Genomic DNA, 11,784 nt, shown 5'->3' on the forward strand with positions numbered 1-11,784 from the left:
TCTCTCTCTCTCTCTCTCTCTCTCTCTCTCTCTCTCTCTCTCTCTCTCTCTCTCTCTCTCTCTCTCTCTCTCTCTCTCTCTCTCTCTCTCTCTCTCTCTCTCTCTCTCTCTCTTCTCTCTCTCTCTCTCTCTCTCTCTCTCTCTCTCTCTCTCTCTCTCTCTCTCTCTCTCTCTCTCTCTCTCTCTCTCTCTCTCTCTCTCTCTCTCTCTCTCTCTATATATATATATATATATATATATGGACAACAATATCCTGTTTTTTCCCTGTTTTCCAGGTACCATCTATGACAAATTGGTAGAATTTGGCAATCAGTGTGTTGTAGAGGAAGCACAGGAAGAAGTAGAAGCCCTAAAAGAGACCAATGGAGAGTCTCGAAGGCCCCCATTATTGCGGCAGTCAAGCGTTGTCATGTCACCTTCCAAAACTTTCACTCCCGATTCCAGGATGAAGGTAAAAAGGCATCCACTTACAGGAAAAGGTGAGTTGTGAATTGGTTCAACATGTATGGTATTTATCCTAATCCATTTAACTGTTATATATATATATATATATATATATATATATATATATATATATATAATATATATATATATATATATATATATATATATATATAAAGATGAGCTTCAACTTGGATCCAGTAAAGAAACTACCAGCTATAACATGGTTATCTTTTTCAATAGAGGCAATAGAGGGTTCAAAAAGGAAAAGTTAATGATATTGTGAACTGATTTTATGATGTCATTTGATTGATTGGATGAAGAAATGAGTTTCATAGTAACATTAAAATGCAGTGAAAGTTATTCTCAAAATTACTTTTTAGGCAATGACTATGAAATTATAAATATATGTCTTATAAATTTTTCACCAAATTCTTGAAATTTGTTTACAGTTGTCCAAGAGCACAATGCGTATGCTCTTAATGTTTGGCGTCGTGTGAAAGTTAAACTAGAAGGGAGGGACCTTGAGCCCTCGAGAAGAGCGTCAGTGGCGGAACAGGTAACTAAAATTTTGTTGGCGTGTGGATTCATGGCCCACTAGACATTTCAAATCTTGCAATGATATAAAGATTTTTGTATGGTGAATAACTTGGTGTTTTCATAATTAAATAACATATTTATTTATCTCTGGAATTTGAAGCTTTATTGCTATCCCTTCATTTTCTTCTTGTCATAATTATGCTATATAATCAGATGAGAAAAACAATTTTTCTGATTTTCTGATTTTTATTAGTTAATTAATTTACCCAGTATTTATAAATCCTGCAATCATTCATCTTCAGTCCTTTAAATCATATATGTCTAATATTTTCTCCCCATTTGTACACAAATTCTTGCAATTGTATAATGAAAATTATGAAATATTAAACAACGACTATGAATAACACTAGCACCATTTTGTTAAAATGTGTTCTTTATTTTATTTATTCTAGGTGGACTACACCATCAGGGAAGCCACAAACTTGGATAACTTGGCAACCTTGTACGAAGGATGGACACCATGGGTGTAAAGAACCAAGAAAAGAATACTATTTTGAAATAGTTTGTTGTCGCCCATGTCTTCAGTGTACAATTATGACTAATTTGGTACCATCACTTTTTCTTCTGCCTGGTGATTCAATTCTCACTTATTCTGTGATACTTTGAATGTGAAAGCAGATTTCCTAAATGTCTAATGCACTGTGTTGTTCATTAGAATTGTTTATTGCCCAATTCATATATAATTAATAAATATATGGTCTATTCCTTGCATTTATAGTTTGTTTACATATTAATTGTGTATTAATTCAAATGAAAATTTTATTTTAAATATAATATGCTTTGTCACATCAGATATGGTTTTCATGACAACCATTAAATATAACAATACATCTGAAGGCATGTTGGTCTATAAAGTAAATGTCTATAGTAGCTAATTCGGCTAAGAACAAACTTGTCAAAATTCCATATAATTTGCCTTTACATACACAGCACATGTATATTTTCTTTTTTGTAAAGGATGATAATGGTAATGAAAAACCAAATAAGCATTTTTTTTTTTCTCAAAAAGTAAAACAATTATTACAACAAGTACTACAATAACGAGAAAAAAAATGAAAACAAATATACAAAACTTGTGCAAATGAGGCTTGTTTTTTTTTCTCTTGTGCCTCATATTTATTTAATTGTAATTCCATTAAATATATTACACAGAGAAAACTTTAATTTCCGAGATGGAATGGTACACTGCAATATCAGGATGAAAATACAAACGGACCAAATCATAATTATTTAAAAATCTATTTACCTTTTGTAAGGACACACACACTCATACCATATTAACAAGGATCAATATCAAATATCAAAAGCTCCTTTAGGTTTTAACAATACATTACCCATAGTCTTAATGTCTTTTCATTCAAAACTAGTTCTTTACTTGACTTCCATACATATCACAGCTCTTAAATTTTTCTGGATTTCACCTTCTTCCTAACTGCTTCAATAATTGGTATATCTGAAGAAGAACTTGAGAACTTCTGGGTAGATCTTGGTGCTGCAAAACTTCTTAATATATCTGAAGCCCTCTCCATAAAAGGACCAAGTCTATTGTAATTAAATGCTGCAGCCACTACTAATATAGCCATCACAAATCCTAAAACAGTTCCCTGATTTAACTCTGCATCCACGCTCCTCAAAGTTGGCTGGAAATTGAGATTCAGGTGCTTGAAGGCTGAATCAGCAACAAAGGTAATTTCTGGCGATGAATAGTCGTACTGAGAAGTAGGAAGATTAGAGTCCAAGCGTAGGAAATAAGTACGCTTGTCAGCAGTCATTGGCGGCAGCAAGAAGTATGGATGAAGACCCAGCTTCACAGTGTGTATAGGAGAATCTGGGAGGTCTTCACGGTAAAGTCTTGCCACAAGAGAGGAGAGGTGTTGCGGATCTGTGTTGACTTTAGCAGCAACATCCATTTGTGTGAATGGCCTCAAGACAATGAGCTTCAAGTCACGAATATCAGCATTGTCAGTATGGACTGTGCGAGATGCTGGTAGGGTCCTCTGTACATGTTGATTTATTCCACTACCCACTTTCAATCTCAAATCATACTGGCACTGAAAAAGAATTCAATTTGATATTAATCATAACTTGAAAGTGCATACAATTAAACAATATAGAAAAGAATACCAATGTATGTTTAGGTCAGTCCTTAAACAAAGTAGATTAACCTTCCTACCTTGGGAAGTAATCCTCGTATTCTAAAAGCTCCCTGATTGTCAGACACGGCTTCTTCTTGATACTGTTCACATTCACTACCTTTGCCAACTGCTTCAACCACAACATCTGTCTCTGGTTCTCCACTTAGTGAAGCAGTCTGACCATAGATGCTATAAGCCATTCGAATACCACTGCAAAGTGTTGAGCATGATTACATATAAGCACATCAATAGGGAAGTATGTAGCAATATTCAAACTGGCCAACTAAAATTAATCTAAATTACAGAATACTTGTTTGTCTGATGGGGCTAAATTCAAATGTATTTTGTCAAAACAATTCATCAATTTGATTGATAATGCAAAATCATTTAATCACTATATCAATATCTTACCTAATGCCAACCATGATGGTTGCTCCCTCATCAACAGTCACCATTTTTGATGGAGGATCAAAATTGTATTCTTTCATCATCGGTCTAAGGAAGTAGTCGCCAGGAGTTAGAGAGAGGAAAGCAATAGTGCCATCGTTCTCGGTCAAGCTATTTTGTCGATAGCTCTTTCCACCTGACATGGAGATCAGCACACCAGGTAGAGGGGTTCCATTTTCATCTTTTACTTCAACAATTACTTCAGCCAGTTTGTAAGCTTCAAAGTGACCTTTTTCCTTCAAGGCATTCATGACATATCCCTTCTTTTCAGCTGACACACTATACTGAACAGAATTATCCAGTGGACCAGCTGTATATTTTCCATCAGCATCAGTAGTGTATGTGTGAACTTCACCATTCCCTTCTACATTTATAGTCACACCACCCAAAGGAGGGGTAACACGGCCATAGATAAACAGAGCACGCTCAGCCTTGAAAGTTACTGCATCCAGAACACAATCTGCTGGCATTGTAACTGTGTGAGAAGATGGTTCATACTGATACAAATTGGATGGTGAGCCTGGTGTGAGCACAATGGTATCACCTTCTTGAACCCAGTGTTCAAACACATATAGATTTGGGTCTTCAGGTGATGGATTTAGAGGACCAAGAATATTAACCTGGCCTCCAGACTTAACCCCAACAGTGAAAGAAGCCGCCTCGCTTGCTTTAATTGCTCCAGTCAGCTGATGTTTAGTGGCTGACAATGAAATCAGCTTTGGAGAAGCAGTGTCCCACTGAATTTGAGATGTACCAAATTTGTGGCATCCAACAGGTGTGAATGTATAAACACCTGGTGCTGAAACACATACTATTGTGTTGCCCTTCTGAGCAACCACAGTTCCTGTTGCCCCAGTACTGGTACTGTAACTCAGTGTTGTTTCATGAGAGGAGGCAACAGTCAGCTGATACCCTACTTGTTCAAGTGACACCTCAATATTTTGGGTGTTGATTGTTACTGGCAGAACTTTATGCTTCCAGCACCAATCATCTTTCTGAATGCTTAACTGGTATGAGCCAGGGACAATATCCTTAAAAACAAACTTTCCATCTGAAGCTACAGTAGTCTGTGGTGCTCCAGAAGCTGCTCGAGATGGTCTGAGTACCAACGTTAGATCTGGGCATTTTTCCAGGCAAGACACTTTTCCTGTCACTTCACCAAGAAACTGTGAAAAGACCAGATCACTGACTGGCTCAGAAGTTACAGTGAAGACATGTTCAACAGGACCAAATCTGTAAAGAAAAATTAATTTACTTATTGCAAAAGAAAAACACAAGTGAGTTTTCTTGAATTAACCCAACTAGTTTTAACCAAGCTACTGACAAACTGGTTAGTACATCATTTATCATTGTAATTTCCGGTAAGAGCAAATTCAAATACATATTCTGGTGGATATCACATATTCCTAAATTCTGGCAGTGGCAGTAACATTAGTAGAATTATTCTAATTCTAAATCGCACTTTACCTCATGCCTGCTTCATCAGCAGCAGAAGATAACTTGATGGAAGCTGTGTACATGCCAGCTGGAAGGTAAATGCATCCTTGTCCTTCGGTATCTGTTTGCAACTGCTTCCGAATATTTGGGTCATTGGCATTGACAGTCTCTATGGTCCTAGAGTAAACAAAAGATAATATGTAACAGAAGAGCAGAATTGTGAACTGTAATGTATACATCCAAATCACCAACAAACTAAGAAAATATCATGTTTTTATATCAATATAAAGACCAAGTGAATTTTTTTATTATTATTTTTTTTTACCAAGGTCCAGAATGTGTTGCAGTCTTCTCTACATTGACAAAGAAACAGACTTGATATCTTGTTGCCACGATATCTGCTACAGTTGGTCGCTGTGGACTAACACTCACAACTGTTTCATCGAATTCAAATTTGTCTGGAAAAAATATATCATCTTATTACCACATCCATCCATTCATCTATGATTGTCATCCTTACCAAAATGCAGAACATTTGATGGTACTATCATGAAGTCACTGATTAATATTTTAATTTTCTGATTTTCACATTGACAATTTTCATATAATTTATCATTATGTAAAAAGACTTGTAGCACAAACAGTAGGTTGAATCCTAGCACTGACAAAGTTAGTTACAACACTATAATCCTGAAAGTATGTTTTAGTATCATAGCATCAGTAGTTTCATTATTACTCATTCTATGTTGTAATAATTAATGAAAACATTAACCTGATAACACCCAGGGCTCTGCTTGGACACAATGCCTAGGTATTTTAAAATGTGCAGGCCCACACCCTAGGTTATTCACCTGCTGAGGCAGGAGCCAGCTATGTGTACAATCACCCAGTCTGCTGGCCATACTAAAAGCCATGATGTGACACGGCATCCCTGGCAAAAAGACCTGCCAAACCATGATGTGATATCACATTATCAGTCATTAACCCATTCATGCCGGGGCGATTCCAGCTTTGAATGGTCGTAATGCCAGGGTTTTCGAACGCATAATCCTTACGCTTTGAGATTCTCGGGCGCACAAGCCGCGAGCTTGGGCTGCCCACTCACTCACCCTAAGCGCCGGCTTTGCCCAGATATCTCGTCACTGGCGTCTGACGCAAAAACCATGAAACGTGTAAGCACGTCATCCAGCGCGAATGGGTTAACATGTTAACCTATTGCGTACGGGTGTCATAACAGACATGACACAGGAGCTCTGGCCTGAAGATGGGCATCATGACATACATAATGTTCAGGGATTTTGGATCACAGTGTTATTTTATTGTACTATGAAGAATGAATGAGTGATGATGACAAATGCAGTCATAATTACTATAACTGCTGTAATATTCAGCAAAATGGGTTTCACCTAATATCCAAACCCTAGATGGCACCATTTTCTTCTAGCGAGAGAGAGCCTTTAATGGCACCCATCCATGGTCTCTAGCAAGCAATATCTTTATAGAGAGATGGCACACAACATTTTGCCAACCTCTTGCTCTAAAGCACAGTCGATGAAGGATGTGCAAGCAGAACAAGGTGACTCAAACCATGCCCAGTGTCTACAATTTGCCCAGTACCAGTAGGGATACGTTTCATTGTGGCATTCACAGTCATAAGCACAGGTTACTTTTTGTCCTCCCATAAAGAGTTGCTTTTTGTCCTCCCATAAAAGAGCAGTACTTCTATAACACAGAATATAAAGAAAATAATGAGCTGATATGGACCCTAAACTACAATTTTAGTAAACTGCATTGATGGAGCCTGTGATGTGACAGATATGTCTCTGAATACAGGAAAATGCAAAAAAAGTAAAATGTAAAAATTTCTCTAGCTTTGTAATAAGTGACTAAAAGAGAGTGGAAAAAGTAAAGGTATGTTGTGTGAAGCTGTCTCACTCTGAAATAAAATCCATCCTGGAGACCTGGCAAGCAAATCTATCCCCCGTCCACAATGGGTTAATGGCATACTCTTAAATCATCTTACCTGTTGTAACCTTTATCTTATGTTTCCCAGATTGTACATTCTGGAAGGTGTAACGTCCATTAGTGTCTGTCGTGGCAGAGCGAGTCTTGTCCAAAACGACCTTTGCTTCAACAACAGGTTCCTCACCAGCTGATTTCCTTACAACTCCACTGATACTGAAGCCTTCAACCTAGAGTTAAAAGTTTTTGGAAAAATATGAAGTTACATTGAGTTCTTTGAAAATTCTTTTACTTCCTAAGTGCTTTCAAAAACACCCAAATTATAACAGCCACTTCTTCACATCATAACCCGTTTTGAAACAACATAACCTATAACCTGTGTAACATTCAGGTGCACTTATAAACTATCAGAAGAAAACAAGTAAATGACAAAGCATGCACACTATACTCAATAGTCACCACAAGCTAAATTGGCAAAGAAGCAACATTCTTTCCCAATGATAAGTTACTGACTAGTTCATATATAATGTTCATGTTATTATCCATTTCATCACAATGTGTATTCACAGACCTGTTCTTCTGTGTAATGATGTTAAATATATAACACAAATGTCTTGTAGCAAATATATATGACAAGGACATAATGAGCAGGTTTCATCCAGCAATGACATTCTCCTTGACTGTGATCATTTTGATACATGTTAAGATTTTTTACATCCTCTCTAAAGTGCTGCTGCCTTAAAATCTTCTTATTTTGTATGTTACCAATTTTCAACATTCTTATACAGAGCAAAAGACTTGTTATAAACTGTGCATACAGTATGGCTAAATGGATAGCAACACAAATCTATAACCTATCATTACCTTGAAGGGCTGCTGAAGAGTGATATCTTCATGACCCACAATAATCTCCTGCTTATCAGGTGTCACTTCATACTTGGTGGTGTCAGACTGGAAGAAAGGTTTGAGGATGTATGTGCCAGGGGAGACAGAACCAAAGAGGAAGACACCCTTCTCGTCAGACACTACATGGCACACTACTGGCACTCCGATCACATTCTCGTACCCTTTTGGACTGCCGGAGATGCATTCTGTGTAGGTGAAAATCAGGTTTTAGAGAGAGAGAAAGAGAGAGATAGGGAAGGAAGGAGGGTGGAAATACTGAAACAATTAAATAATCATGCGATAAGTTTATACATCTGAAACTCAAGATTCCAATCACTATAGGAATAATGACTGAACCTCTTTAGAATATTCAATTAACAAAGATTAAAATAATAACAACCTTTCTGAACATATGTATAAAACAACATGAAAAAGGGAATTAGTTCTAATTACTTGGAGTAACAGCTGGGTTTTCTTTAGAGTGGAACACAAAGCTGACGCCTGGAGTGGGCTGTCCATCTGACATCACACTCCCCTTGAGAGAGTATCCACCAACAACTAGGGATGAACCAGCATCTCCATTCTCATCGGCAACTTCTACTGTTACCTGAATGAATAATAAAGGTAAAAATTACATTGAAAGTTTCAAGATCATTTGCTGAACATTCATTCTTAAATATAATGCCTATACATAGAAACAAAGGACCACACGCTTTAAGACCTCTTACATGTAATAAGATGTATGCAATTCATAAATATAGTAATATTGAAACTATCATAAATCAGTGTGAATGAAGATAAATAAAACCCCATAACTTTAGAAATAAATAGAAACATACATAACCTACAAACAATCAAAAATAAAAACACGCACGCACGCACACACACACGCATGCACACACACGAGCACATTACATGTACTAACTGAAAGAGAATAATTAATAACATATATAAAAAAAATCCATAAATTGCATAAACTTACGCTGTCAATGAGTAGTGTCCAGGTAGGGTGACTTGCTACCACTGTGTATATTCCAGATGACAGGGGTGTGAACACATACGAGCCATCAGCAGCAGTCTTCGTTGTTTGGATATGTGAGTCATCCTTATAAAGGGATACTGTCACTCCCTCAGGGCCAGAGTCACTGCCAATGCTCACAACCTATGGAAATAGAAAGAAGTATAAATAAAAGTGTTTAAAAGATAAGATTTACCTACTGCAGAAAGAAATGCACAAATATCTCATGAGTGAACAAGGCTGTGTATTCACTGCATTTGCTGGTATAAAATATGGCTACTTGATTGACCAAAATCTAGATTTTGATAAGAATGAGAAAGATTACATCTTTAATTGTGAAGTAGATGGCATCTGTGCATAATGGTCTCATTCATCTTTGTAACAACACATGGATAAGTAAAATTACTACAGAATGTCTGGGGCTTGCAAATTCACTGGACCAATATCACAGGACAATTAACTTTTACCATTGCACTACCAAAATGTAGTTGCACCCTTTCCAACAAACAATCAGAGAATAGACTCTAAGTGAAATAAAATTCTCCCCTTTATTCATATTTTGGGTGCTCTTTTGATTAGCTCTAATGGTAAAAAATGTATATATCAAATCCTTTTTAGGCAACCAAAATCTGAAGAAAACCTACTTAAAAGATTACCAGATTTAAGAACTCTGTGAATAAAATATATATTTACGATTTTGAACTCTGTGGACCTTGATGTTTATCAAAATCTACAAAAATCTACAAAAATCATCAACAGAAACTGCTCACCTTTCCAATGACAGCAAACCCTTGGAAATGGAAATTTATATCCTGTCCTAAACTGCAAGCATCAGTTTCACCATCAACCTTTAGGGATACTTCCTCTGGCTCAAAACTCCAGCCAGGAGGAGGAGAAACCTGGAAATAACAAGAATGAGAACATGCACATTATATATAGAGAGATGTACAGTATTTTTTTTCCCTATACAAGAAAATCTGTACATATAATTAATCATAAGACATATTTAATATAAGATTTCAGTCAATACATTCTAAATTTTAGACTTGTTCTAATTACAAAAAACTCAAAATATCAAAATACATCAAATAAATTCATCAACACAAAAAGAGTTCTTACCTTGACAATGTAATTGCCTTTATCATACAAGGGTATGAAGTAATATCCATTGTTAGGTGCACATTCTGTTTCGTATTTCAGGTTACCTTGTTTTGTGAACCTAGAAAATAACAATTATTACTACCATTACCATCTTTACTAAAGTGAAACAGGATTTACTTATAATCATGATATATATCATTCTTCCACTATACCATGAAGATTATTTAAAATTCACAGTTACTGTAATATTTGGTGACAGTTTATTGGGAACTGGTATGCAGTAACACCGTTTTGTTGGTGTATGCTCAATGAAAATGGAAAGTGGTGTTAACATTTCTTTTAAAATTTCATTGATCTTTCTAATAACATTTCTCCTTCATATAGTAAACTGATGCGACAAAATTTATATAAAGAAGATATAAACGGTACCAACATAATGCATAGTTCATGTTTACTGGGTGAGAGAGGTAAGATAAACTTTCCGAGATTCGCCTACAGCCATATGCCCAACCATTATTTCATGTCTTCAAGTAATTTTTCTACAAGACTGACATCATTTGACAAAAAATGTGCTTTATTATTGTATTGCTAATGCTATAACTAATAACTGAATATCCATAGTCTGTGGACTAAGGTTCACTGCATTTCGCCTCAGCACATTGCTTACTCAGCCTTGCGACTCCGATGCTTAGATTCCCATCGGTGATTCAGGCGTAGTGGATACAGGGTAATCTTTAATCTTTTTTTTTAATGATAAAACCCACATCTCAAAGACCAGCATACACAGGACTTTGGTTGTAAAGACAGTACACAATGGTAAGTCCTAAATCTAGCTTGTCGTTACTCGTGTAAGCATCCTATCAAAGAGTGACATGAGGCGTGTCACACAACTATATATGAAGTGCTTCCACACTGCACAATTTCCTGAATTTCAAAAGAAAACATTTGTCACTTTGGCTGAGGCGCAAAGACTGACCGAACTCCCAAACAAAAATTACATCTCCTAAAGGAAAGTTTCGCATTAGTAGGCCTATCATCCCAAAAGCCGAACGGGCAGCACAGGATGCCTTGATGTTGAATTAAATTATTTAATGGACTAACTCTATCCGAATTAGAGTTCCTCCTAATCCGAATGAAGAAACCATCAAATATATAAGAACACAATATAACGAAAAGTAAATCTAGGATAATAAGAGCTTAGTAATGCACAGAAGGAAAGTGAACAGATCTTTCCGTCAGAAGTAAACGCCATCGGTGACAGCTACGGCAATACCCGGCTCTTATATCGCCATTTATACTTACAGTTTAATCCCTACTTGGGAGTAGTTGATCTCGAAATCACTCCTGACATATCCCCCGCATCCTAGGACATCGTTGGCCAGGCAGGGACCCGCAAATACCGATAAAATGAACAAAAATGAAAACAAAACACGGCGTCCGGTCATCTTCACGGTGCAGACGATCCGGTGGGGATTTTCAGTCGGAAACGGTTCCAAGTATAGTTTTTTTAATCATTTAAACTATTCAGAGGATTGTAATGTGGATTTTGTAATAAAAATAATAATTGTAGGTATTATACTTTTCCTAACATAATATGTATGTTCGTTGATAATATTCCATTGATGTTAAAAATCCATTTCAGTTGGAAACGGATACCCCTATTTCAGCTCGATTACAGATATTTGTCAAAGATGTTATCCAAGATAAAAAAAAAGTAGCGCAATAAAAATAGCATTTCTCATAACTAGAACATATCGA

The 11,784-nt window shown here is 36.4% G+C and overlaps 2 protein-coding genes across 2 annotated transcripts in view; one reads left to right on the forward strand and one right to left on the reverse strand.

Annotated features, from left to right (window-relative positions):
• The window catches only part of nonC (serine/threonine-protein kinase Smg1), a 28,758-nt gene extending 26,926 nt beyond the window's left edge, over positions 1 to 1,832 (forward strand). The window contains exons 64-66 of the mRNA XM_086547573.1: positions 276 to 479; positions 894 to 1,000; positions 1,434 to 1,832. Coding sequence (XP_086403699.1) covers positions 276 to 479; positions 894 to 1,000; positions 1,434 to 1,511 — 389 coding nt within the window. The 3' untranslated portion in view covers positions 1,512 to 1,832. The remainder of the gene's footprint in view (positions 1 to 275; positions 480 to 893; positions 1,001 to 1,433) is intronic.
• Positions 1,833 to 2,024: 192 nt separating this feature from the next.
• Positions 2,025 to 11,734, reverse strand: LOC122246925 (BOS complex subunit NOMO1). The gene is made up of 12 exons (XM_043005762.2): positions 11,329 to 11,734; positions 10,045 to 10,144; positions 9,696 to 9,824; positions 8,890 to 9,069; positions 8,361 to 8,514; positions 7,887 to 8,113; positions 7,084 to 7,252; positions 5,386 to 5,518; positions 5,091 to 5,237; positions 3,588 to 4,856; positions 3,215 to 3,386; positions 2,025 to 3,092 (listed from the first exon to the last, which is right to left on the reverse strand). The coding sequence occupies exons 1-12, from the start codon at positions 11,469 to 11,471 to the stop codon at positions 2,442 to 2,444; spliced, it is 3,474 nt and encodes a 1,157-aa protein (XP_042861696.2). The 5' UTR covers positions 11,472 to 11,734; the 3' UTR covers positions 2,025 to 2,441.
• Positions 11,735 to 11,784: the final 50 nt, after the last annotated feature.

Source organism: Penaeus japonicus, unplaced genomic scaffold, assembly GCF_977035675.1.
Source record: "Penaeus japonicus unplaced genomic scaffold, GWHDUDI00000001_assembly GWHDUDI00000019, whole genome shotgun sequence".
Classification (NCBI taxonomy): Eukaryota; Metazoa; Arthropoda; class Malacostraca; order Decapoda; family Penaeidae; genus Penaeus; species Penaeus japonicus.